General features: G+C 40.8%; 1 protein-coding gene across 8 annotated transcripts in view; it reads right to left on the bottom strand.

Annotated features, from left to right (window-relative positions):
* ARHGAP22 (Rho GTPase activating protein 22) overlaps positions 1–27034 on the bottom strand; it is a 137658-nt gene that overhangs the window by 36833 nt on the left and 73791 nt on the right. Inside the window, exon 1 of one of the 8 annotated variants that reach the window (XM_085065331.1) lies at positions 16915–17174. The exons of the other annotated variants lie outside the window; for them this stretch is intronic. Coding sequence (XP_084921457.1) covers positions 16915–16966 — 52 coding nt within the window. The 5' untranslated portion in view covers positions 16967–17174. Of the gene's footprint in view, positions 1–16914; positions 17175–27034 lie in introns of those variants that run through there. 8 annotated transcript variants of the gene reach the window in all.

The following is a 27034-nucleotide window of genomic DNA, read 5'->3' as shown; positions in this document are numbered from 1 at the left end:
GGTCTAATTCTTGTACCTTACCCAGCAGACCTACTTCATGCCCTTTTTTCATAATCCAATGTTTTACACAACTGAAACAAAGAGGTTTTCCACAGCCCTCATACACATCAAAACCAGGGTTCAGGATGTGGCATTTGGCAGATGGATGGCCTGAACTCGAGCTAGACCAGCAAACAACTGAGTTTGGTCAAGGTAAAAACACATCCTATTCCTAAATTTAAAGGGACCAGCTGAGATCTTGCCCACCCAAGCCATAAAGGCTAAGAAGAGACCAGAAGCTTGTCTTAGAATTAATCACAAACTGTAAATTTAGTGGAATTAGCTACACTAACCCATACAAAGATTGCCGTAAGAAGCACAATAAGCAGAGGATGAAGATGACTCACTGGACTTCTGCAAAAGTGGTGTCAGCATCTTCCCAAGAAATCACTTTACCAGACGGACCTGACTACAAGTCCCCTTCCCCTAAGATGCTACTTTGGACCAGTAAGCTGCTTTTTAAACATTCAGACAGTTTTCATGCAAACATGTAAGGGAAAAAAAAAACAAAAGCCAAAAAACATTTATACTTCTATTTGAGTCTGCAAAAAGTGAAAACTGGATGGAAAAAAAAATATTTCTGTACACGCTAGGCCTGAGATTCTGCCAAAGACTACATATAGTTTTTCCATATTTGGCTTTCCCCACTGAAACTTGAAATAGGAGCAAGGTCATGACCCTACAATCTGCCTGTGGGAGAGTCAGTAGTGCCTAGACATGTAAGTACAAGCAAAGGAAGCAACTCCACACACAAAGGCCAACTTAGAAATAAGAATGCACTTCAGAATTGCTTCTTACGTTAGCATGATGTGACTATGCAGTGACAAAGCATGTAGACCCACCTGTAAACATTTTCTTTTTTATTAATATTTTACTCATATTTCTTTGTACACTTGGCTGTTTCCTTTCACTACATCCTTGAGGCATCCAGCAGAAAATTAGGGGTTACTAAAAGGCAGAGTTAAGACATATCTCTCTACATTGTTGTAGAGGATGGTATTTGGGATGAGTCTTAGTATTTGGCTTTTGAGTCTTGGTAGTCACAAGAATGAGAAACAGCCAAATTCAAACACCTAGACCTTCTTAAAAAAACAAAAAGCCCAACAACCTCCCCAAACAAACAGCCCAAGGAAACAATGCCACAGGAAACTTCATAAAAGTCTAGAATTTTACCTGAAATTCATTTGGCTCAGACACAAAACAGGATCTTGTCATGGATTTCAGGTTTGAATTGGAAACATGGTACTGTATCAATTCAAACACACTAGAATTCATGAATTGTTTTAGGAAAACAATTTCAGAGCTTCCAGCCCAGAAATATTTGGAGATGGAATTTCAGTTTTGCCTCTTACAGCAGGATGAAGTTCACATTCAGCTACTGAATTCACACCTCCTCTCTGCCACTAAGGGAGCTTCAGCCCTGACTAAGGTTGATGTTGTTAAACCCTGAAACACATGAGCTCTACTTCTATTATTTGAATCAAACAGGGTGTCTGGCTACTCAGCACCATGATAAGGAAGAACACGCTGTTAAATGATTTTTAAACACAAAGGTTTTTCATATCATACCCTTGAACAGAGTTTCTCACTTATCTTTAATGAAGCTTCTATATAAACAGGACTGCCCCTCAGAGACCGAAACTGTGTAGCTCAGGATTGCCATGGGTAGACATTCCACTCCTTTTGCTCAAAGCTACTTTCATCTTCAGACCAGAGACAAAACTGTCTTCAAATACAGAGTGCAAGTGTCTCAACAGATGTGGCAGGAACAGGAGGCTTAACTTTGGGGATGAATAGTCGATCTGCTTTAGCATTAGCCTATAACCAGGGGATCCTGTATTCAGTTGCCTGCTTTGCTGTAGGCTTCCTGTATATGCTAGACAAGATGCACTGGATTTCATCCTTATCCACAAAGCAAGTGAGCAGCTCTATTTGCCTCTCATCCAGGTGTACAGAAACTGAATAACTTGAAGAGTGGGAAAGGTGATGACAACCATGTAAGCATATACACTAAATGTAAGAGCCTAGAAAGATTAAGAAACTTGTTTAGTTGTTGCTCCCCATCAAAAGGGCTGCAGGTCCCAGCTGACTTGAATGCTTTGCTGCCTCTGTCTCAAGGTACCTTTGTCAAGGTGCTTTATATACCCTGGTATGTATCTTTGCCTGGAGGGAACATTTCAGCTGCGGTGCACAAATGCTCTCTCTCAAGGCCCAGGCCAACTCAAGCTGGCAGAACTGCTCTCCTATGCCTCCACTCATGGCTTCTGCATTTCGTATGGCCTGGGAGCCATGTCCTGCTAATGGCAGCACTCACCTCAGGGTAATGTCCACCTCCTAATCCCTAGAAATGGTGCTCCTTTCAGCTCTCCCCCCGTGCCCCACAAAAGGGAAGGCTAAATGCAAAAAGACTGTGATTAAATCTTGCTAAAGGTCAGACAGAGTGCTGCAACAGCAGCAGGAGTCACAATCTACTCTTCAAGGTCCTGTTTACTGAAAATTCTTCTTTTTTTTTGACCATCCTTAAGTGGATAAAGGATGGTCAAAACATAAGGTATCATTTTATTACATTTACTTGTCCTGCCCTGTGTTGCAGTTCAAAGAACCTGCAACAGACAGGTTGCATCTCTTCCTTTATACAGCTCTTTCCAATGAGGAAAAGTTTGATTTTTTTTTTGTTTGCCTTGAACCTCATTTACTCAAGTTTAACCTTCTTAAGATCACTTGTGAAGCCAAGCCTCAGATCCCCTTTGTCTATATGGAACACAAGTTCAGGGGGAACAGAACAGGACTTCTGCATGGGAGAGGTTACTGCCTCATTGCATGTAAAAGGAAGAACTTTTATATTCTCAAGCCAAGCTGCTGTTGGGTTCTGAAGTTGGCAGCTTCTTTCTTTGCTTGGGTAACTTCTTTTCCTTCCACTCCCATCTGGCTTGCCTTTCACCCATTTTTTATATTATTCTGCTTACTGATGTGCTTGTGTATTGTCATTATATGAGCCCTCCTGAGAAGCTACACAATTACAAAACTTGTGTATGTGTACACACTGCCATGTTTGTTTACATGTTTGCATGGCTTTGGTGCGGACAGCAGCTGCACTCTTTTCAGTGAGAGTGAAATTCAGCTGGCCACACGCAGGTGCTGCTGCAGAGTGCGGGAGGCAAACACCAGCTCAGGGCTGAATTATGGAAGGGTGGCTGGTGGAAGCACAAGGCCCAGCTGACGTGTTTGCCCTCAGTACTACAGCAAGTAGTGACAGGAAGCCTTTGATTGCAGACAAGCAGCAACAAAGAGCTTGACAAATGGACAAAAACTAGCATCTAGTGCTGGAAAGAACAATTGCAATGACTCATCTTCCCTGACCTGCTCTTTATGATGGACTTAAAGGTGAGTATCAGAATTCGGGGCTCGAAGATTTCCCTAATAATGAAGGAAGGTGAAAACCAGAAAGATTAATTCCTAATTAATAATAATTAAATAAAGCTGTCATAAATAATGGCAGCTCTATTAGGGGGAATCTTTCTTTGCACAGCAGGAAAAATAACCAAAAAAACCCAGTTTTGATCTTTGGATTACGGAAAGAGATGAAAGAAATATCAATGAGCAAGCAGAAATTCATTAAGAATGCTTGGAATAAACACTTGAAACCTAATTCCATTTCTTCAGTCTTCTTGCCTTTGATTGCAGCTAATGCTGAACCTCTACCCTGAGCACTCTCTACCCCAACCAAAGATTTTCAAGAGACTGAATGCTAGAGATAGACCCTGTCTATCACAACTGAATCTTGGGTTAACCTGCCATCAGAGTCAGATTAAACTTCACTGTGCTTTTTTCTGCTTTTTTTCTGAATTATTCTTTAATAGAAGGGGAAAAAATGCTATGAATACGAAACTCATCTTGAAATGTTCCATTTAGGCTGCCTGAGAACATAAAAAAACCAGAAAGAAAAATCTGAAGTAGTCAAGGAGTGACAGACAAAAATAAGAAAAAGTGGGGGTTTCCCAGTATGGGTATGATTTATGAGGAATTAAGCAGTACAGTAAACAGTGATGTGTGTTTGCCATGATTTTTTTATTTGTATCTGTCCATCTATCCCCACCCACCCACCCATCTGTATGTGGAATATATGAGTTGGAGGTTGATTTGGAGCTGAGTAAATGCATGATTGTTTTAAAAAGCATACAAAACTAAGAAAAAACAAGGGACAAGAACTTAGTATCATGTGGAGTGCAAATGAAAGAAACAAGCTTTGAATCAAAATACATTCACTGTGTCACAGTTCCGATAGATAATAAAATGGCAATTTTTCCTAAAAAAAAAAAAAATGCACCTTTGTAGGTGAAAGGGGCTTTATTTCCACAGTTTGGAAGGAGTTTAAGGGGATTCTAATGTTCAACATTCATTTGATTGTGTCAATGAGGAAAGAGAAATCTTAAATACCTTTTATTTTAATGAGGAAGTTCAGCTCATAAACTGACATAGTTCACATTTTTTTAGGGCAGGATTTATAAAAGCATGCACTAAAATCTCATTGACTTCTCAGTCAAATACAAACACCTGATTTCATAAAGCACTTCTCAATTCACCAAGTTCAATGGCAGTTACAAGTAGAAGTTGATGAAATTTTCCAGCTAAAAATCACTGCAGAGGATTTTGATGAGTCTGTTAATGGTTTTTCGATACCATATCTTAGACCTCATCCCAGATAACAAAGCAAATGCAGGCAAACACTCTAAAGCCACTGCCATCTATTAAGCAATCCGAAAGCTCTGTGATCTCTTCTTCCCTCCCATGCCTTACATGGTTTCAGAAGCCATTAAACTGCTTTAAAAATGCACCAACAAAGAGATCAGACCTCAGAACTGTGGTTTCTTATGCAAAAACATCTGACAAGATTAAACATGAATAGAGTCACTAATAAAGCTTCTCTGTACTGGTACACAGACTACAGAAAACTCTTATAAACCTAAGGCTAGTGATCTGTTTCAGTTGTCAGGATCAAGCGTAGGATTACTAAAACTATATGCAAGAAAGATTAAACTAAATCTTTGGCCTGTTATACATAAAAACTGTCTGGCTAGCTTGACTCTTCTGCCTGGAGAGACCTTTCTTGATAATGCATGTGACCTTACTACTCTAGATCTACCTATTAATTAAACTGGAGAACTGTTTGAGACTACCAATCACTTCAAATAAACTAGTGCCTTGGAAATAAACAGAACCCATATTCCAGGCAGGCCAAACGCTAGTAAATAATGTCACACTCCAGGAAACATGGCAGGCAGGAAAAAAAGATGCAAGATAAGAGGAAGGGAGAAAAATAGCTTCAAGCACTCTTCATGGAAAATAAGTAGCATTGCACACAAACTTCACCCTGAACCCCTGCTTGTAAAACCTGCTTACATGAGTTCAGTGCTTTGTAATGTTTAAGTCTACTTGAGCCGATTTTACCCTAATGCAATTTATCTGCCCTTGTCTGAACTGTGAAAAGTTTCAGTAAAAAAGCCTCAGCAATTTTTAAGTTATACTTCCAGCATTAAAAACATATTTAATGTACTAGTACACCCTTGCTCTCATGTATCCTTGTTTTCAGTTATTTGCAAGTTCAGAGGAGAGACTACTGTGGTGCTTGGGATGTGCTGCTCACTGTGGCCGTGAAGTACAGTTTAGGTTGGCTGAAGTGAGTTCACAATGCAGGAAGGCCACTTCTACTGCAGCAGCCCAATGTTTAGAGTTCAGATGAGCCCAGGCACAACATACCACTAAGTACAATTTTTTCAACACAGCTTCTCCCTTGTACCAACACGGTTCAGGCACCAATCCCTCCACCTTCTGCTCACAATTACTTTGCTCTGTAGAAGGAACAGACATTAACAATGATCACACTGCCTCCTCAAAGAGAGAGGTTTCAGGAGCTTGTGAAATGTGCCCCCAGTGCCATACAGAATTCCTATAAGGAAGCTATATCGTAATTGCTTTATTTTCAGCTTCTACTAGCTACCAGCAAGAGATTAAACCTTTCCAACATGGTCACAGCTAGTTTAGGAGGTCAGCAAGGCGGATGCCAAAGAGAAGTCAATCAACAATAATTAACATGAGGAACAACTACTACACCAGCAATTTCTAGGAGCTGCACAACACCACTATGCCTCTGCTGTGACTTGCATGTTTCATCCTGACTGGGAATTCCAGAGTACCAATATTCTAATAATGTCCAAAGATGCCTCAGGAGTTAGACTACTTTAAACCCTTCTGGCTCTTGACTCAAATAATGTTTCCTGATGAGAGGTTACTGTGGAGACTGAGCATGTTCAATTCAAAACCTGCATCATAAACAGAGATAGCAGCTCCTTAAGTGGAGCTCTCACCATGCAATGGCATAGTCACTGACTCTAAAAGCAGTATCTACTGACAAAGCAGACAAATTTAAGGTATAGCATTGCCTCTGCCAATGCTAACACTGTTTTCCTTGCCAAATCTCCTAATGGAAAAGAATCTGAAAGTGTTGGGAGCCTAGGCATAATTGCAGTTCAGCTTCTTCCATTTACACACACTTGTGCTCCAGAACTCCAAACCTTTTCTTTAGAATCTGTCTGACACGTCACCAGCTCCCAGGGAGCTGTTCACTTTCATGATGTGTCTGTCTAAGAATGAAAGAGACAACTTCTACCCCTCTCTACAGCTCTGCTGTGTATGTGTGTGTGTGTGTGTGTGTGTAAAGAAATAATTTCATCCCCTCATGGAAGAAGACCTGGTGATAGCAAGTAGGCATGACAAGGGGGAGCAAGAAAAGGTTACACAGCCTTTTTTTCCCCAGCACATTCAATAGCCTTGTACCAACAGCAGGCTGTTTTCCTTACCCTTCTTTCTTCCACTCCAGAAAACTAACCCTTACTGTCTTTCCTCAGATCTAGAAAGTTACATGAAGCCCAGTCCTTCACAGTGATGGTGTGAAACTGCCTAGACTATGTGCCTGGAGTCATTTCACTGACCTCTGATTTGGAAGGAGAGGAAATGAATTTTTTCTTAGGCCAGCAGAAGCCACACACTCGTAAGGAGGCAATTTAGGCCAGCTGGCAGGAGCTGTGTGTCTGTCCCTACAAGGCACATTGCTAGAGACATCTAAATTATGGCAATTTAATTTGATGGTACAAAAAAGAAGTTACAAATGTATGTAAGAAAGACTCAGAAAATAGTAGCACATCTGTGCAAAACAGGCCATAGGGTTCCACGTGGCTCTCCAAAGCAGCAAGTGCTCAACACTTCTGAAGAATGTATCAAATTATATATTCCAGCTGTGGTTATGTTTACATGCTATTATAAGGGAGGAAATTCCATCCTGACCAAAGAGGATGATACTTCATGCTTTGAAAAATCTGTATGAAAATGACTGGATAATTTTTATGCATTACCATACAACCACAAGTAATTTTCTAATTCTCATAAATTTCTTCAAATCTTTAACACTGAAAATGAAAGTTGAGAAAAATTTTATATTCTGACAAGAAATTATTTACCATAACATCAGAATAGTGAATTCTTACCTATTTTTCTGCAATAACTTCATATAGAAGAAATAATATCCAACTTCTCACATTCACCAGGTCTGCCCAACAACAGAAATGAAGTGGCTCATGCCTTCTAAATACATCTCTCCACAACCACCTTCTCTTCCACCTTGACCCTCACAAGCCTAATTTTAACTTCTTCTGCACTTAATCCACCATGAAACCAAAAACATCCTCGCTGTACTTTTAAAGGACTACGTGTTTCCCATTTTAGCTAGTGCCCTGAATCTTGAACTAAGGAGAACAGAAAAGAAGCCATCCACTGGTAAAGCTTAGGTTTTACTAGAGCTTTTACTAGAGCTTTTAGCTGAGCCTGTAAAGACTCTGATTCTCTGTGGACTGAATACAGAGTACTGCAGAAATTCAAGCCAACCAATTATGAACATTATTATCTTCTTTAGTGAAGTAACTGAAGCTTTACAAGCACAGCTTTGGCAGCAGCAAATTAATGGACTATCATTAAGGACTCAACAGTTGCAGACTTTGTTTTTACAAAAAACAAAGCTATTTGTCACATTAACACAGAAAAAGGACTGAAATGCAAAAGCATATATACTGCAGGCCTTTGGCAAAACGTTGGCAAGTTTGAAGAAACCCTTGCCAATACTAATGATGAGACAATGCAGATGGAAGTACTGCTGATCCCCATCCAAACTTCAGAACTCAGGGATATTCTGATCCAAGTCTGTAGGCTTGTTACAGTTTGCACAGACTAACAGTTTTAGAACAGTCTCCTCCTGTAACTGGTTGAGCACTGAGTAATCAGTGGATCTTCTAAACATGACTGTGTAGCACACAGCATTCTCCACTGTCACAACAATGCTCTTTGGGAAAAAATGGGAAGTTCATACTTGTCACTCAGGCCCAGCACTGCAGCCACTTGGAACACAACTGTGGATGGCTAAAGCACTCCAGGCTGGGCTGATGCAAAAAGCAGGGGCCTCAATTCCTTGTGCTTTAGGACAACTGTCAGTGAACTGCTACCAGAAAAATGCTTAGAAATATCAATTCTAATTCTGTCCACTCACTAGCAATGAACAAACTCCTTCCAGTTAACAGCATTATGAGAATGTCCACAAAAGTTCCTTTGAAGTGATTAATTATAAGCTGATATAACCTCACTTTTTAGAAACATGCTGGTTTTAGATCAGATTTAAACAAGACATGAAAAAACCTGTTAGGTAAACAACAACTCATCCTGAGAGATGTCTTTAGCCAGTGGCCTTGTTGCCACTGAATTTCAAGGTAATGTTGCATGTCCCTTCTTTCTGAGCCTCTGGATTTCCCAGTGGAAGCTCTGTCTTGCAACAGTCACTGCCATTACCACATTCAGCTGTACCCTTCCACTGCATCCCATCATGATGGTTGCATGTCTCCTCCATCATAGGCCAAAGCCCTGCACATAGGTAGTGTCTCATCTGACAAGCTGGGGTAGTCACCTTTGAGTTGTAGAGGGAGAGAGTAAAGCTCAGGTGCATAGTCTTAGAGACCACAGTTCAGGCAGACTGCTCATAGAAGCACTTTGAGGGTTTGGGACTATTCAGAGTTTTCATCAGGCATACCAGAACTGTCTCAAGCATTGCTGTGCAAACTTCCACTCCCACAGTGGGAGTTTCACCAGCACCAAACCAATCAGCCACTGAGCTGCTGCTGCCCAGCTCCTCCAAACAATAGCTTCCAAGCTGGTACAATGTTCCTGCCTGTACACCTCAGTCCTTGTGGTCTGGGGCAAACTCCAGAAAAGTGACATCCTTCCTACAGCAATCCTTAAACTTTTGCTGGTCTTTCTAGATCTGAAAGACACTGTAGTCTGCAAGTTCTGTGCTGATAGTCTTCATCCAGAACAGTTAACAAGCAAAAGGGAAGTCCTTGTATTTGAAAACCTGGGTCAGCAGCCTTTTCTCCACTATACTAGCACACACAGTCCCTAGCAAAGCACACTGTCACCTACTGAGGTCACAAATGTTGCAAAAATGTCCTCTAAACCATTTTATGTTATTTAAAAGTTTAAGGGTCTGTCATATTTCAAGCAAAGGCTACTGACCAAAGCTCGGTCACAGTCCTAGAAAGACAGTCTCTTTACTAACTAGGAAAAATAAAAGAATTTCCACAAAGGAGCACAGAAAGGAGACGAATTCTCAGGAGACACTACAACTCACAGGAACATGCCACAGAAGTCGTGGAAGCTAACACAGGTATGTACAGCAACCAAGCATAACAGAAAAACTTTGTCCTGGTGCAAGAGCATATTTGCAGCATAGATGTTTACACAGGGCAGCCAAATGCTACACCACCCCTCAGTTATGTCTAGAGCACGCAGGTTACACATGGCCATTTAGAGACCCACATATTATGGGGAAACCCAGCCATCAACATGTTTTATGATTTTCAAATACAGAAGATGAAGTTCTTACCCCAAAGAACTAAAAAGCCTTGCTCAATGCTCCTTGTGATATACTACTCAAATGGAAATGCCAGCATTGCCAGTTGAACTGATTCTGCCAGTGGTGTGAACTACGTTAATTAAATCCAATTACACAGATTTAGGCCACAGAGAACTGGCACTTGCATGAGACCAGCAGAATATCACCCTCACCATGTGGAATGCCCTCTCTAGGCAATATATTTGTGTATTTTTATGCTTATAGAAGCAGAAAGCCCATTCAGAAAATGCTGACATAAGTCAGGCTGCTGCACAGATTCACTGAGACCAGTTAGACCATTAAAAAAATGCAAGCAGGAAACAGAGCACACATATCTGTGTGAGCCTCCTCTCTCTCCTCACACCCTGCTCCTTTCTTGAGAGCACGGAACTGTACGCAGCCATTGCAGGCAGAATATAAGAATTTGTCTTTGTAGTCAAAGGCAGAATAACAGCCAGAAACCAGGATCTGCTCAGCCAATGACAGGGTATATATTAAAAAGCCTTAAAGCTTCTGTTTCAAAACAAAGAAATCTTGATAAGCCCAAAGGCAGCAGCTGCTGCCAGCAGCATGCTGCCTTCCTTACCTTGGGGACACCTGCTGAGCTGCTGCCTGTTTAATATTACATTAAAACAGAAGCTTTCCAGATAATGAATTATGTATCTGTAGTGAACCTGTCGTACACAGAGGGCTGGGAGGACATGGTTTGGAAATCGAAGAACCATTTGTGTTAATGGTTTGCAAGGCTGGAAAGAATTTAAAAATTACTGATGGGTTCATGATTTGTCAGAGCCCCAGGCAGGTAAGAGAGGGAGTGAGGGGAGCATAGCAAGCACTCCCTACTATTCCCTTCTACATATTTTTAATTGAGAGAAATCAGAGGAGTTGAAAGTCCCTAAAAGAGGATACAAATGTAAAACCCAGGGAAAAATAAAAGTGCTATAAGCTTGTATGGCTTGTGACTGCAGCCAGTTTCACTGCTCTAGGATTAAAGATACAGAAGGCTCCATTGTATCATGTTTTTTATTTAAATGGTTCATACTGTGAAAGCAGAAACCAAGATATCAGTAAATTATTGTCTTCAAAGTCCAGTCTCTGCCAGCTACCTCTAAGTGAAAACTCAATCCACGGTCTCTGAAGCAAATCTGGAAGCACTTGTCAAGCAGACATAGCTTCTCCAAGCCTTGCAGAGAGGTTTCAACGCTCTTGCCTTGTTTCATTTAACATCTCCAGTTAGGTGATCCAGATATCTAACCATGAAAGCATTACATGCTTGTAATGATTATAGATAGGGTGCATATTTCTAAATGCATAGCCAAACACTTGCAACCCTCCAATGCTTCTGTTTGCAGATATTCTAGTCCTGTCTATATGAGAGTCTGAACATGATAAGGCTGATTCTCAGGAGGCCAACAGTAAAAAGAACTGTTTATACCATACTCCTTATCCTAATATCAGCTTCATCTAGTCCCCTTCTGTTAGTGCTCTGTCCAATCAAAAACATCTAACACAGCTTAGACTGCCTTTTTCAGATAAGAAATAGTCACACAACAGTAATTGCAAACCAATCTTGTGACAAGTATATGAAAATGTGATTTCAGTGTGTACTTCAGCTATTGACAAATAAATTAAAAGAAATAAAAAAGATTCTCCATTGTTGGAATATGCTTTTCACACAGAATTAAACATCAGTGTTTTGGGAGAACAGGCACAGAGACTGAAATTACTTTCCAAGGTTATACTGTGCATCAGTGGAGAAATGCCTTCTCTGTATTTAATTAAAAAAAAAAAAATCCTTTGAATTCCATGATGAGAAATTCCTACATACTAGTGGAGAACTGAGATACAGAGACACTAAATGATTTCCAGTATGATACTAGCTAGCAGCTAGCAGAGTCAGAATGAAAAATACAACTACCACATTTGGGCAACCTGGATCAATCAAACATTGATTCTCACAAAACAAGAAATACTGTTTAGAAGGTTGGTTGCGTGTAACTGCAAAGGCAGTGCCAGCCCTAGAAAGCAGAAAACAAAGAATGAGAGAAAACAAGCTGAACAGCATAAAGACTGTTCTCCCAGCACAGGATGGAAAGGAGGCCATTTTTTCATCAAAGCAACGCTCTCGAAATGGGAAAGCCACACCAGATATTAGGATTGTACCATGTCTCACAAAACTGCTCCTTCGCTCAGCAGCTCCAGAGGTTGCCTGGCACCTCCTCCCTCTGGAGAGCTTTAACTGGTGAGCTGAAGTCACCACTCTCTCAGCAGTGTGCACATGGGTCATTGAGAGGCACCACAGCGTGTTGGCCAATGCTGCCTCTTGAGCACTACGATTCTTGGCAGTGCTGGCCTCTCTGGCTGCTGAATCCCAGAGCCCTGTGGAGAGAGTGGCCCAGATCCCACAAAAGCCTGGATACTGATTGGATAAAGCCCCAATTCCACTCAGATTTTAATACTGATGAGGGAGATTTGCACCAGAGCCACATGGCTTTCCAAGTCATTTACTGAACAACAGCCGTGTCTCTGTGGTGTCCTGCCAGCTCCTTTCATATCTCCAGGCCCATGGAGTCCAGCACACTGTTTCCCGGAGGCTCTGACTGCTCTAAATAGTCAAGTGTACACCCAGGATCCAGACTGTCTGTGGACCCATCCTCTACTCAAGCACCTTACTTTGATCCCAGACACCTCACCATGACATGTTTGCACCTTGCTGCAATCCCAAACCTATGGAATGAATGCATTTGTAGGGATTTTTAAGGCTGATTTCTAGTCAACTAAACAGTCCCAGTAAATAACACACCAGTTCAAGTAGTAACAGTTATCCAGGCCCTTTTCTGCCTCATCATGAGGCTTTTGTTCTACTTTCTGAACTGGAGCATCCACCAGATAAGCACAATAAGGAGTTTAATAAAGCACAAAGGGTTAGGTCATGTTGCTTGTGCTTCAGAGTTGAAAGAAAAGCCACACATCACCACAATTTCCATGTCCATCTGGAGCTATCTCTCTTTTTTCTCCCCACTAACCCTGCTATATTGAACTGGAGATGTATGGTTGGGTGTGAAATATTAACAGAGGAGCAAAATCACAGTGACTGCCACAGATGAAGAGCATCCTCATTCCCAGTCCCTCAAACCACAGTGTGATATGGATTGAATGCTTCCTTTCACCCAGATAGCCTTTTTCAACTTTCAAAATGTGCATAAAACCATCCACCCTGTGAGCACATCAGAGAAGGAAAACAATCAGGCACAGACAAAATAAAGCAGGAGAGTTAACAGATCTCAGACTCAAATCCTGCCTTTAGCATGACCACCCCGGAGGTGCACAGAGACAGAAGCTTTAAGAATACTAAAAACAAAGCTACAAGTCTCACAGGTCGACATCATGCAAAAATGACCTAATTGTCAGTCATCAAAGATCCTGAGGTTGCTGGTTGTGGGCTGCTCTTCTCAGGCAGCAGCCAGCAGACCCCCTCCCAGGAGTGGCAGCCACATCACTTGTCTGCTGCACGTGGCGTTTTCCCCAGCAGTTCCATTTGCTGAACACAAAGAGCAAGCCCACAACATTAAAGAACACTCCCCTCCTTTGAAGTTGAGATTGTTTGGCTTGCCTGGCTACAAACTAAAACTGCACCTTAATCATACAGCTTTGAAGTCCTGTAAATCTACAGCTGCAGAAAAATAAGGACCACTTGGCAATAAAGCATTCATTATTAAATTCTTCTGAATTAAAGTGGAAAAGGCTTTCCTGAAGCTGAAACTTTCTTTTTTGCCCACTAGAAATGAAGAGATAAGTAAAAAATCGACAATGACTTGCCAGATCATAGACAATGATGAATATATGACATTTTATAGCATAGTTTTGAAGAGTATTGAGCCAGTGTTCAGGGAATGGCCAAAGAACACAAAAAAATTTATTGGAGAAAGATACATGAGAGAATAGAGGGTTTTAATAACAGGCTGCAGAGGTTATTAGCTTCATTGTTTTTATGCCTTATTTATGGTGTGTGTGTGGATATAACAGGCAGGAGTTTGATGGAAGTTGAAACTGGAAATAGGAAAAATAAAGGAATCCTTACTTTTATCTTTCCAGAATCTGTCATTGCTGCATGTTTACCAGAGGGTATGAGTAGGGTCAGGCTGTATCACAAAAGGAGACCCACAGGAAGTCTCCACAGGCACAACAGTCTGCAGAGCTAAGGATATACAGCAAGAGAGAACACTGTACTTTGGCTTGGCTGTTCCATTTCAGGCATGTCTGGAAACTCTTGCAGCCTCCACAAAAACAAATAGAGAATTAATCCAAAACACACAGTGTGGCCTGGCCTGGAGTATTAGAGAGGAGAATAAACAGTGCATCATAAGAATAAAGCTCAATCAGAAAGAAACAGGGTTCAGCTAAAACCTGGTACAAAAGAGCTAAGACACAAAATCCTGCACTTCCTGGGATTGCAGGCTATAAGACTTTGGAGAATCAGTTTCCAGTTCCCATCTCTGCTGACCACTTCCTATATTAATCTGGGTTAGTTCCCTCTCAAGGCTGAACCAGGAATGTTTACCCAGAGGTTTTGTTTCCCATGCAGCCAGTATTTCTGGCCATGAAGTTGTCCATAGCTTGGCTTCTGTCCCTAGACCATCTGAACCTGTGGGAAAGAGATCACAGATCATACACAAACCTCACTGCTCCTGATGGTTTGCTCCTTCCCTGTCCAGAGACACAGAGAACAGCAAGGTCAGATCCACTGGAATGTGTGACTACTACAGTTTTTATGCAACCACATTTTTGATGCTATGCCTAGGGCATTGTAATCATTTACTGCCTTTGAAGAACCACATTTACTTACGGGGAAGGATGTTCTTACTCAGATAACAGTAAAACCTTCTGCAAATGAAGTGCTTTCTGAAAGGGAGCTAAAGGGGATTGCCTTAAATAACTGGATGGAAAGTGGCTCAAAAGCTGTCAGGAGTCCAGCTTCTTCAAAGCAAGATTAGTGGCAGACTGATACTAAACAGCTCATGGAGAAGCTCAGCTACCTCAGCATTTCCCATTCAGACACACAGTTCTTTGGCACTTCCTTTCCTAGACTGTCCTGGAAGCAAGAAGAGAAAGGATAGCACACAGCAGAGAGGGCACCATAAGGAATCAGGATCCCTTCTACCCTGCTAGCATGCCTGATTCAGGAAGTATTCTGGACAGCTTGATGGATTTCACAGATCAGAGATTTTGGCAGAAACAGGCTCTGAGAGGAACCACTCTCAGTTCAGTTAGCTGACAATTCTCCTGTTGGTAGTGACTCACTAAGAGTACAACTGGCTGCTGCTCCCTGAAATCCCTGTCTTCTCTTAAAGGCCCAGCCTTACCTCTCCTGGCTGCACCATCAGCCCTTGCCTGCAATGCCTCCTGCAGACGCAGAAATGACAGACACCTTTCCTCAGCTCCTGTCTGGAAACTCATTGCTACTGTGACACATGCTATAAGGGAAGCAAGCAAGGGGATAGCTGTGTACCCCCAGGAGATGAGCAAAAATCATCCTCTGCCCCCTCATAAAGTGGCACTTATATGTACAAACATACAACAAAATGCTAAAAAAGAACCCAGCACAATCAAAATAATCCAGTTATAATATCTTTTCCTTCTTTCTAAAAAAAGCTTGGCTGAAATGTTGCTATCCTTAAGAATTTCTGAATTAATGTGTAAATTTGTGTACATGTGTACACATTTCATTTAACAAAACACCAAATAGTTGGTACCAGCATCTACAGGTCAGCTTAACTAAATAATCACATCTCAACTGCTAGCTCTTGTGCAATACCGTATTAAAATAGGAACCCAGAAGAAAGCACAAAGGTAATGCAAATTTGCTTTCTTTAACTTTTTCTCAATTTTACACCTGTGATGAAAACCTGTACAATTTCCATTTGCATGTATGCATTTAAAAAATTCATATTCAAACAAGGAATTAGAGAAATGTGCATATTAAGTTAACACATACACACATAAATGTGAAGCAATATATATAAAATTAGCCAGGTGAGCAAGTCTGATTCCTCAGATGCTCTGGAACTAACGAATGGTGCAGATTAAAAAAAAAAATAAAAAAACAAAAAAAAAATCACTTCTATTTCCCTTTATGCAAACCCCACATCTGGACTGCTGACTAAACAACAAATGTCACAATAAAGACACACACAAAGGAAGAAAATAGTTTACAATCAATGTGTTTCTCTATTAGCAGTTTACTACACTGTCAATTTCTACAATACTAGAGGCAGATGGCTCTCATGAAGAGTTGTGTACATACCTGGAGAAAAATCAATTATATTTCCTGAAAAAGCCCACACAGCAATTCATAAAGTGAACCTCACAAGAGCAAGCTGAAAATCTCTGTGGAGTCATGCACTCAGGTACCCCTACATGGGAAAGATGCTAAGAGGAAATACACTGTTCCTTCACTAGGTCTTTATTCTAAGTTATTATTTCAGTGTAGATTGAAAACAAAACACTCCTTTTGTACAAAAGAAACAAAACATAGTAGAGAATTATTCACTGCCTACCTAAACTTATCTGTAAAACCAAACACACATATTCTCTGTTGCTGTTTTTTTCTACATCAGGGATTACATCCTTGTGCAAAACACATGCTCCATGTTAAAAGGGTTAAACATCCTCTCGCTTAGTCGGCTTTTCTGAATGTAAAATGCAAGATAATAACATACACTGTATCTTGAACCAAAACTGCACACAGCATAACAAAACCCCCAGTGCTAAACGACAGGCAGTATGAATAGGTCCATTTCCACTGCTTGTTAATTCAAAATAAATCCTTTACTGTGATTTAAAGCAAAACAGACAACACCAAACACACCAAGAATATCATGACTTACCCTTTCGGAGACACTTGCTTTTCTTAAGGTATTTGGCAGTAAAAAACGGCATGGCTGCAACACTAAGGTTTCAGCCAAAGCTGACCTTTTATTACCAAGTGCTAAGAGCAAAATGAAAAGACCAAAGAGAGAAAGCAATTATTATACCAGATCTTTAAAATGCTCAGAGATGAGCAAAGGGAATTCAGAGTGGGATAAAGTATGTCAAGTTGCACGGTGGGGATTGCAGATATCTTTCTGCTCATTAGCACTGCTGTTCGAGTTATTTAAAGTGTGCTCGGGGGAAATGAGGACAATTTCCATGACAATATGTACAGTATCATATAAGGAGGAAGCATTTTTTCAGGCAGAACTTCTGCATTACTCAGCTGCTACAGCAACCAGCAATATGTTGAGAGGAAAAAAAGAAAAACCCCACAACAGGTTTAAAAAAAACAAACAAAAAAAGAACAAACAAAAAAACCTCATTCTATTAACCAGTTCTTGTCTCGAGTAGAAAATGTATCACTGTAAATCTTCTGTTATGTCACTGGGTTATCTCCTCATTTCCTCCTTAGGCACAAGAAACCTTGCTTCAGGATGGTTTGATTCCAGACAGTCATCCCACTACCTATGCCTCAGTTTCCCTGTTTTTCAAATGGGGCAACAGTATGACAATGCTTTTATTTAAAAAAAAAAAAAATTTTAAATCTTCTAGACTCTTGGGCAATAGGTATTAATAGAAGAACCAGGGCTTAATCCCATTGCCTTGTCCTACGTGATTGCAGCCGCTTATTTCCCCTTACTCCACCATGCTGCTTTTAGGTCTCTTAACGATCTTTTGCTTTTATTCAACCAAGATGATCTGACTTTGAAATTCAGTTTTATTCCTGTTGCTTCTGCTGCCTCCCTGGAGAGTTTAAGATAGTTTGGTACTGACTTCAACTCTTTTCCAGAGCTGGGACAGTACATTTAATGGCAATGACATTTATCTGTGTTTGCCTCCTCCTAGTCACCTACTGCTAATTCACTCAGCCACAGCATAGAACGCCTCATTCCTTGGAATATAAAGGACAATGACAGAAATTTGAATACCCAGTCTTGGGCATGCTGGTGATTCTATGCCTCAAGTCCTTCCAAGTGTTATGACTCAAAAGATTGAACTCACCCTTTTAAAGGTTCATGGACCTATGGAAAATGCATTAAAGCAAATAATCTATACTTCCAGTGGTGCTTTAGCTCTTGTCTTTTACTGATTCCAGCCTTTGGGGTACTGCCAAGTCATCACTGCACAAAGATAGAAAAAAGCAGCTACTTGTAAGCAAGGGAAACCATTTATAATCTATAACCTATAATCTATAATAATGTGGTACACTAACCTACTGTCTGGATTTGAAGTCAGCTTTATAGACTGGCAAAGCAACTGATCCAAAGGAAACCACTACTACTCTTCTAAGGCAAAAGAATATTCAATGCTATAATGAAGACTGTAAAATCCAGGGGTGCACTCCACCAGATAGGAAGCTCATACCTATGCCATTTCTTGAACCATTTGCTGTCCGAACAGAAATAAAATACTTAAGTTTTCTGGGGAAAGACAAGTTATGCGCAAGGAAAATCTATTCAGCATGCCATCGATGCTCAGTAGGATGTCACTGTTGCATCTGTACCATCCTACCAAAAAACCCTAAACCAAACAACCCAGCAACTGTCTACTCTTTCATTAGATAGTTTGGAAATCAGCTGACAAGCTTTCAGACGACATCAATAATTCTTCCACAGCACACCTCAAGCTAAGATCAGGTTAACCTGACACTGTAAAAACCTATTTGATACTTAAGCATGTGTGGAGCAGAGAGGAACAGTAGAAAAGAAAGAGATGAGAAGAGTCCCTATGAGTCAGTGACAGGCAAATGCAGTCTGTGAACCTCCGTAGGCTGTGGGATTGGACTTGGGGAATGTACAATATCATATAAGGAGGAAGCATTTTTTCACGTAGAACTTCTGCATTACTCAGTTGCTACAGCAACACATCACTTTAGAATGGCAGGCCAAGCTTCTACTACTCTGCCATGGACATGGCCCAATCTATACCATATTTAATCGGGAAACAATGCCTGATCTTGTGTCATCAAAGAAAATCACATGTCCTCCCAGATTTAACATACTTTATAGCTTCGCAAATCTTTCCATGGATAGCTGGAAATAGTTGAGGGTGTGGGCCCTTTCCATCACTCCTAATTCCTTCCAGCAGACCCTAAACAAAGATTTGCACTAAAATCTGGTTATTTTGAGGAGAAGTTCAGCAGCTGGGATAAACTCTGAGCTCACCCTGAACTTTATGACACTTCCTCCTGCTATCACTGTGTGGTACATGGGAAAAGATGTCATGCCCAAACAGCCCTCAAAACACCAGCTTCCTCTTTGCCAGCAGCCATGTCCCACATTCAGTGACACACCAGGCTGGAGCTCCTGATGAACTAAGTCTTCCTTTTTGTACTCAGTAAATTAACAAAAAAAAAAGAAAGAAAATAAAAGAAAAAAAAAAGAAATACCCAGTAAAAACCACAGCAGAACCACAAGCGAACACCCTTCTCTGCCAGTTTAACACAGGGTCAAATACAGACTAATGTAGTAATCCCTCCCAGCTGCCTAAGAATCTGGCCCTTTAATGACCTTGCACAAAACCCTAGTGCTTTTAACTCCAGTACCCTATATTCTGCCTCATTTCCAACTTACTCTGCCCTTGGAGCTAGAAGCAGAGGTTGCCCCTCCTGTTACACTTGCAATTTCCAAGAACTTTGAACTTATATAAACAAACATTTGTATCTCTCATCCAGGGCAATGAAACACAGGATCTCTCTCTTCCCCTCCCCACCTCCTTCCACCACAGCCTACTTTCAGAAGCCTTAAGACCTTTTATCTTCATGATGGGAGAACTGTTTATTCTTTATCCTCTAGTACTCTTCTGTTGTTCAGGCATAGCTTTTCTTAACCAGCTCTCCAAACAGACTGAAACCAGGTAAAAATTTCTGTCCTGAGAAAAATTTACAGACACCAAGTATAGAGTGAATTGGGTCCAGACCCTCAAATGTTATTCATCCACTGTTAAGCCTGCGTTCTTTAGTAATGCTTTTAGAAAAGGCTAGATATACCTGGGACTGCACAAAATCTAATATTTTTCTGTTATGTATCGTCATACCAAAACCACATTAATATACGATTAGTGGGTTTCTCCTCTTTTATTCATCCTCCTTCCTCCAACTTTAGATCCCATTTCAGAGACTGACTTAGGAATGCATGGAGCACAACCTTTAATGTTAGCAGCAGGCTGAGTAGGGTGGAGAAAAACACCCACGACTCTTCAATACTGCATTTTCTGTAACAAATTTCAGTATCAGGTTTCAAAACACTGTACTGAAAGACAGCATCATCTTCTCCATTTTACAGATGGGAACTGGAGAAAGGGATTGTGACTTCTGTACAACAACCACAAGATTTAAAAAAGGAACATCAGGGAGATTTTTCTGATATGTAAGTGAGCAGCACATAGCTTTTTGGTTCCTCTTCTCTCTCCTGTGGCCCAAGAGGATTTTACCATCTTAGGTGAACAATGAAATGACTGACAACAAACATGAAAACTCCTGATTTCTATTAAAGGTCATTAGCTGTTTGCACATGTTGAAATTTTCCACTGAATTACAGCCTCAGGGGATTTTCTGCTGTTATTTCCCACCTGGGCCCAGTTAGCATGAAACTCAGAGAGAAAGGCAGCAAGACTCTGCCTTATTGTTACAGGATATGATCACAGACTATGTGATAAGACTATGTGGCTCCCACAGTCCTTGAAAGCCAGTCAGGAGTGAAAAGCAGGAGGAGTGGAGGTGCCCTCCATCACACAGTACCATGATGCTCTAGATTGGAAGCTGATAGAGATGCAGGTGCTCTCTCCCTGACTCCAGTACCATGTCCAGACTGGAAAGGGACCAAGGCTCTGCAGGCCAACATGGCAAATGAGCAGGCAGGTGGCTGTCAGAGGATGGCATGGCCGTGTGCCAGGGAAAAGCTGCTGTGCTATGCAAGCCCAGACACAGGAATGATACCAGATGACTGCAATAATACTCACCTCAGCCTGCTTCCATATCCCCAGCTCCTATTTTATCAGATGAAAAGAGCATGCATTCAGGGTACCAATTTTAAAAGATTTCTCCCCGCTACAAAGTGACCTGGTGAGATTTCTATCTCTTTCTGATTGGGCTGATAAAAGCAGTCTTTTTTTTCCTTTCAGCAGTTTAGAACTAAGTCTGCCCTAGAACAAGTAGGGTCATTTTAGTCTGTGACCACATACATAAATTGTATCTGCAGAACAAAGGAATCTCAGGTCAATTAAAAAGATCCTGTGGCTATAATATTCTTCTGGGAAGATGCCATCTACATATGCTTATTACAGCCACATAAATCCCACCCCCTCATTCGCCTCAAGCAAGCAATTGTCTTTAAAAGCAAGCAAAATAATTATTTTTCCAACATACTTGTCATCATTAATTATGGCCAGAATAGCCAAGCAGGAGCTCATGCCCAGGCTTTTAAATGCTTGTAGCTAGTTAGCATGGCTGCCTGTAACTTTTTAGCTTTTTTTGCAGTGTTAACATTAACATGCTATGGCTTCATTAAATCAAGGCACCCACTGATGAGCTAAGTATGATTCATTTGAGAACACTGAGATCCTTCATGCTTATCTGTCCCCTAGCAAAGAATGAGGTTTAATTTATGCCTATGTATAAGTATATTTGAGCACTGCTGGCTGCATTCCTAACGTCACATTCAGGCGAACATGTCCCAATGAAGAATAGATTTTTTTTTAAAACACAGCAACTCGAAGTTGCAGGAATTAAACGCCACAAGTCCACTGAGTTAAAGGCACTTCACGGGCCACTTCTGCAAAGCTATGTGGCATTAATCTACAAACATGGGATACTAGCTTCCTAAAAACCAGAATGAAAACTTTGGCCTGGCTCCTATATTTCTCCCTGAGCCAAGTCTCCCACTGAAGTTGATGGGACTTTCCCTGCATAAAGGCTACAGAGTTTGCCCTACTTTTCTCTTTTTTTTTTTTTTTTTTCTTCTTCCTAATTTAACAGGGCAGGCAGTGGTAGGGAAAGACATGCTGTTTCCCTGCTACACAGAGGGTTGATATATGTGCTGGGTAGATGTGATGAACCCACCTGGTTCAGAAGATTACAATGTAGTGGAAAGTCCTATGATAGCTTTCAGAAGGCATTTTTATCTTAATTAATTTTTTGAATGACATGTTTTTAAAGTAACAGTGACTTTTGTTGGTCAACCAGCCTGAACACAATCTGGCTTCTGAATCATTGCCACTCCAGGCATTCAAGAATTTCAGGTCAGCCCACCAAAATCAGGAGACGGGCTTCCAACCAATGGTAATTTCTCATTATTATCTATCTTGTGGTTTCTGAGCCTTTACTGATCCTATTTGGTATCTTTATTTTAAATCCATAAGCATTAAGAGATTTGTTTCTTATTAATGAAAGCTGCAAGTTTTACATAATCATAGTATTCAGAATTAGGGTTTTCAAGGGAAAACACATATACAATGAGACACAGCATATGTCTTCAGGCCTACGTACTCTAAACAGGAAACTTCACAGCTCTGTCACATTTTTCTTATTCACTTTGGAAATGAAATAAATTAAATTATTCAGGTACCTAAACTAAGATGAGGACAGATTAATCTATAGCACTTACAAAGCAGAACAACACTCAGTGGTAAGTCTATAGTGCTTAGTTAAGAGATACACAACAAACTGATCAGTTACACATTTTTACTGCTGTAACTGAGCACAAAGCATGGCTTTTAGTGACACAGTAGGTAAAACAGAACAGAATAAATCACTAAACCTGTAAACATTGTGACAGTGGGGAAGGAGCCTTTGCTTATAGCCTCAGCCCAGGAAAGAGATGCAATTATGTTCCTAAGTCCTATTAGAAAGAAGTTTAGCAGAGACACATGTACTCTCCAGCGGAAATTGAGACAAAGCCGAGCCACTGGTCACAAGCCCCTGACAAGCCCCCCAAGCACCACAGTCTCTCACTGGATGCTCCAGCACAGCCACTCAGAGAGCAACAACCTTGCCCCACAGGTGCAACTGAGATGATGAAAGATGCCAGGCACCAGTAAAAGGGAAAGGTTTTTTTCTCATCAGAGTAAACTCCGATTTTCATCCTCATTACACAGTTGCCACTCCACAGTCCCTCAAGCATAGATAATGCAACACAGCAATGCCAGTCTCACCATGCAAACCTCCCCAGGCTTTTACAGGGGAAAGGAAAAGAGGAATGAAATAGTAAAATGCAAATCAGTCACATACTGAATTTCAAAGCTGCCTTTAATTACAATTTCTTCCTGTTTCCCTGGGTGTTTGGAGTACTGCTCTAAGCAAGCCAAACTGATAAACAGAGTCCTGAACATCTTATTAAACTCATTCAAGCATGCAACATCTGCCTTGGCAAGTCACTGGCTTTGAACAGAATCTGAGTTCTATGCTACAGTTGAGGCAGAAGAATCAAGGTACTATATTTCAGTATTTCTATTTTTCACATCCCTCCATTGGGCAGAGACTGAGACAGAACTTCTCTTTCATGCACGAATGTGAGGAAACAGAGACAGTGCAGGTTCCTGTAAGACTCCTAAACAAGTAAGCATCTTCTTTAAGGGTTACACCACTGCTTCCCTGGGACATGCACCCTTTAGTCCTGCACTCAGGCCAGGATCCCTTCTTTTCGGATGATGCCTCCTCAGGGCAGCAACTTGACAGTGAGCCCTCTATTTCCCTTTGCCTCTACCAGAGATGACAGAAAGCAAACACCTTTTCTTCAGAACTGGCAATTACAACAGTAATTGTCCCAGCTAGAACCCAGGCCTATTCAATCATGCAAAAGCTGCCTGTATTTCAAGGTGCAGCAGGAGAAATAAATACAGCCATGACACTGGGCCAAATTCTCAATCAGCAATAATGATGTCAGCATAGCCCAATTTATCCTCAGCTGAGGGATCCTACCCCACTTCTTCCCAGAAAAACCACAGCTGAGAGCTTTAGGCCTGTTCACTGAGCTTCAGGGCGAGATCTATACTAGGAGCTTTTCCAGTGGTGCCTGAGGGGTACCAGTAGGAGACTGAAGCATCATTCCAGTACACCTTCAGCTTCGACTAATGGAGATGCATGATGCTAACATCATGCATTCTGTCATCCACACTGACAAAAGCCTCATGTAAAGACAGGTAATGGATATTTATCTGCAATGGAAATGTCTGCTAAGGCAGATGTACTCATCAGAGAGGACATCTATTTTCACCCTAGACCAGTAAAGAGTTAAACGTACATTCAGCTTCAGAGTGGTATACCTAGAGTAATTTAAGTACCTTTATCCATAGAAGCAATGAAAGGTGTATTTCAAGAAGATCAGAACAGTTTTTTGATTCAGTGCAAATGGGTTTGGCCTAAATTAAAACCTCTCAAGAAAATAGAATCTGCAGAATGTATTTCAATGTCTTTATGGATAAATATCTTTCTTATCTAAAAGCTGACCAACAACCAAAGAAAAGCTCAAGCAAAAGCAATCAATGAAAAAATAAACTAAAAACATTTGAGCATTGACGGTTTGCTGTCTTGGGATATCACAAAATGAATTTTTTCCTTTGCTGGAAAGTAATTTCAACATCTCTGTCATCTGATTTTCCCCAGGAAGCCTTTACTGATGTCTTTTCCCAGATTTCCTACTCTGAGATCATCACTCTCACAGGAAAAAAATGTAGGCAAATGATTAAAACAATGCGAACAAAAATAGAACCCCACAAAAAAAACCCCAAAACCAAAATAAAACAACTAAACAACCAACACCATACCCCACACCCTTCCCCCAACAAACCAAACAACAAAAAATGCTTTTACTTTTCTTCAGTGATATCTAGATTAAGCCCTAAAAGCTTCTCTTTGTTCACAAAAGGTCCTGCAGGTGAGAGTGTTACAGGGGCTTAGACAGCTCCTTTCCCAGTAGAGTAGAGAGGAGGACAGGAGACACTTGCACACTGTGCTCAAGCTGCTTTGATCCATCAACACCCACCAGCTAAACACTTCACACAACTAGCCTCACTGATAAGGACTGTCGGCATCTTCATCACTCTTCTCTGCACACAGGTCCACAGCCCACAGGTGTCACTTCTCAGTCTGCATTACTTCACTTTACTCATTTGTCCCTATGGAGTGAAGCAGTCTCTCCACCTTTTATACTGAGTATATTAATGTGAGGCTTGATGTACTACGCAAATTCACCACCATTCTGCTTTAAACTGCACAGCAGAAAAACATCCCAACACACTCAAAACCAATGCAGTGATACACACTCAAACAACTGAAGAGCCAGGAACTGAGATGTTAAATCTAAAACCCACTAGTGGTGATGTAAATATCCTCATGTAACAGGTTAAGATGATTTACTGCTAATCACTTGCACACAAACACCCAGGTAACAACACTTAGCCTCCCCCCATCACCAGCTGCACAATGACAATCTCAGTCTTAGAGCTGGGGACAACTGCTCCCTAAAGCTGACAAAAAAATTATGGTTTTCCATTATGGTACTACTTCAAAAGACTAAGAATTAAACACACAGAGAAATTATTATTGATTAGAATTGATAACAAGGGATCAACGACTTACGTCAAGTACATAATGCAGGCCCAGGATGGGGAGGGAGAGGGATGAGGTCTCAGCATAGAAGAAGGATCAGAGCAGGAGCATTTAAAAGCCTTGCATATTTTAGGCTCAAAAGGGTTGGATCCCATGGATTTATCTAACATTCTGGAAAATGAACCAGCCTGAAACACCTTCATTCACAATTTCCAGCACCCAGTATCAGCAGTAAACAAATTGTTTACTTCAAGGTATACCATGTACTACTCAGTGCTGGTAGCTGAAACAAGTTTCAGAAAACCACATAAACTTGAGACTTTAATCAAAACAAAGAAACTTAAATAAAACAGCAGGTAATGATAATTTAAGTGATTGCAGCTGCTGTGCTATGAATAGCCCTAAATACTTAATTATTTCCTTTCTGTTTTGCCCATACAGTTCAGAATTATATCCAATTCTACTGCAACCAGCTCTCAATCACCTCTTCTCATGGAGGCAGCTTCTTCCTACATGGAAGCCATCCATACACTCAAAACTATTCCTGGTGCTTTCACATTTGGTATGTACCTTTTAGGAATTGTTACAACAGAGTAGAGGAGATCAAGAATATTATACAAGTCCTTAATCCATTTTACAAGATGGGATGCCTGTGAAGAGTAAAAAATGGACAGATGACTCCAGGAAACAGGTTCCCAAGTAATTGCCAGAAAGAAAAACATCTCTATTTGCATAAATGAAGGTATTTTCCCTATTTTTGAAATGGGTGCAAAGCTGTCAATGAATCTCCAGATATATTCTATTACAGCACAGAACAGACATCATGCTATGGCACTTGCAGGACACTTGGAGCACAAACCTCACGTTGATTCAGCAGCTGAAAAAAGCAAGCCCCTACAAGCTCAACTTTCCACGTAGCCTTGCTCTACTCAAGTCAGCAGTGCTATACTGCATGATGTCTGTTGAACGCCATCATGCAGGGCAGTATCATAAATTCAAGTGTTGCTTTTACAGCAGGCTTTCTCTTCTAAATGCCAAGCTTCGCTTTATGTTTTTATAAAGTACTTCCAAGTTTTCCATTTTCTCTTTTAGGAGAAATGTAAACATAAGACAGAAAGCAAGGGAAAGTGAAATCAAAAGGGTTCTCAACCTGCTCAAGAAAAAGCTTTTGATATTCAATACCAACATGACAGTGATGATGACTAATACACTCTCACTAGAGAAGTCAGACCTTCAATAAAAGTGGACAAAGATAGGAAAAACTATAAGCAGCTTATTCTTACATTTCAGATTCAGGAACTGCCTATCAGAGTTTGATAATCTCCCACACGATACCAGCATCTTGTTGGAGAAGGGAAACAAGACATTTCCTCACCTAATTTTTTTTTGCTTTGCTGTTTCTTCCCTATTCCTGCAATGTACATGTAGAG

Source organism: Lichenostomus cassidix, chromosome 6 (genome assembly GCF_008360975.1).
Source record: "Lichenostomus cassidix isolate B80296 chromosome 6, HeHo_3.0, whole genome shotgun sequence".
Classification (NCBI taxonomy): domain Eukaryota; kingdom Metazoa; phylum Chordata; class Aves; order Passeriformes; family Meliphagidae; genus Lichenostomus; species Lichenostomus cassidix.
This window is presented reverse-complemented; position numbering and strand designations above follow the sequence as displayed.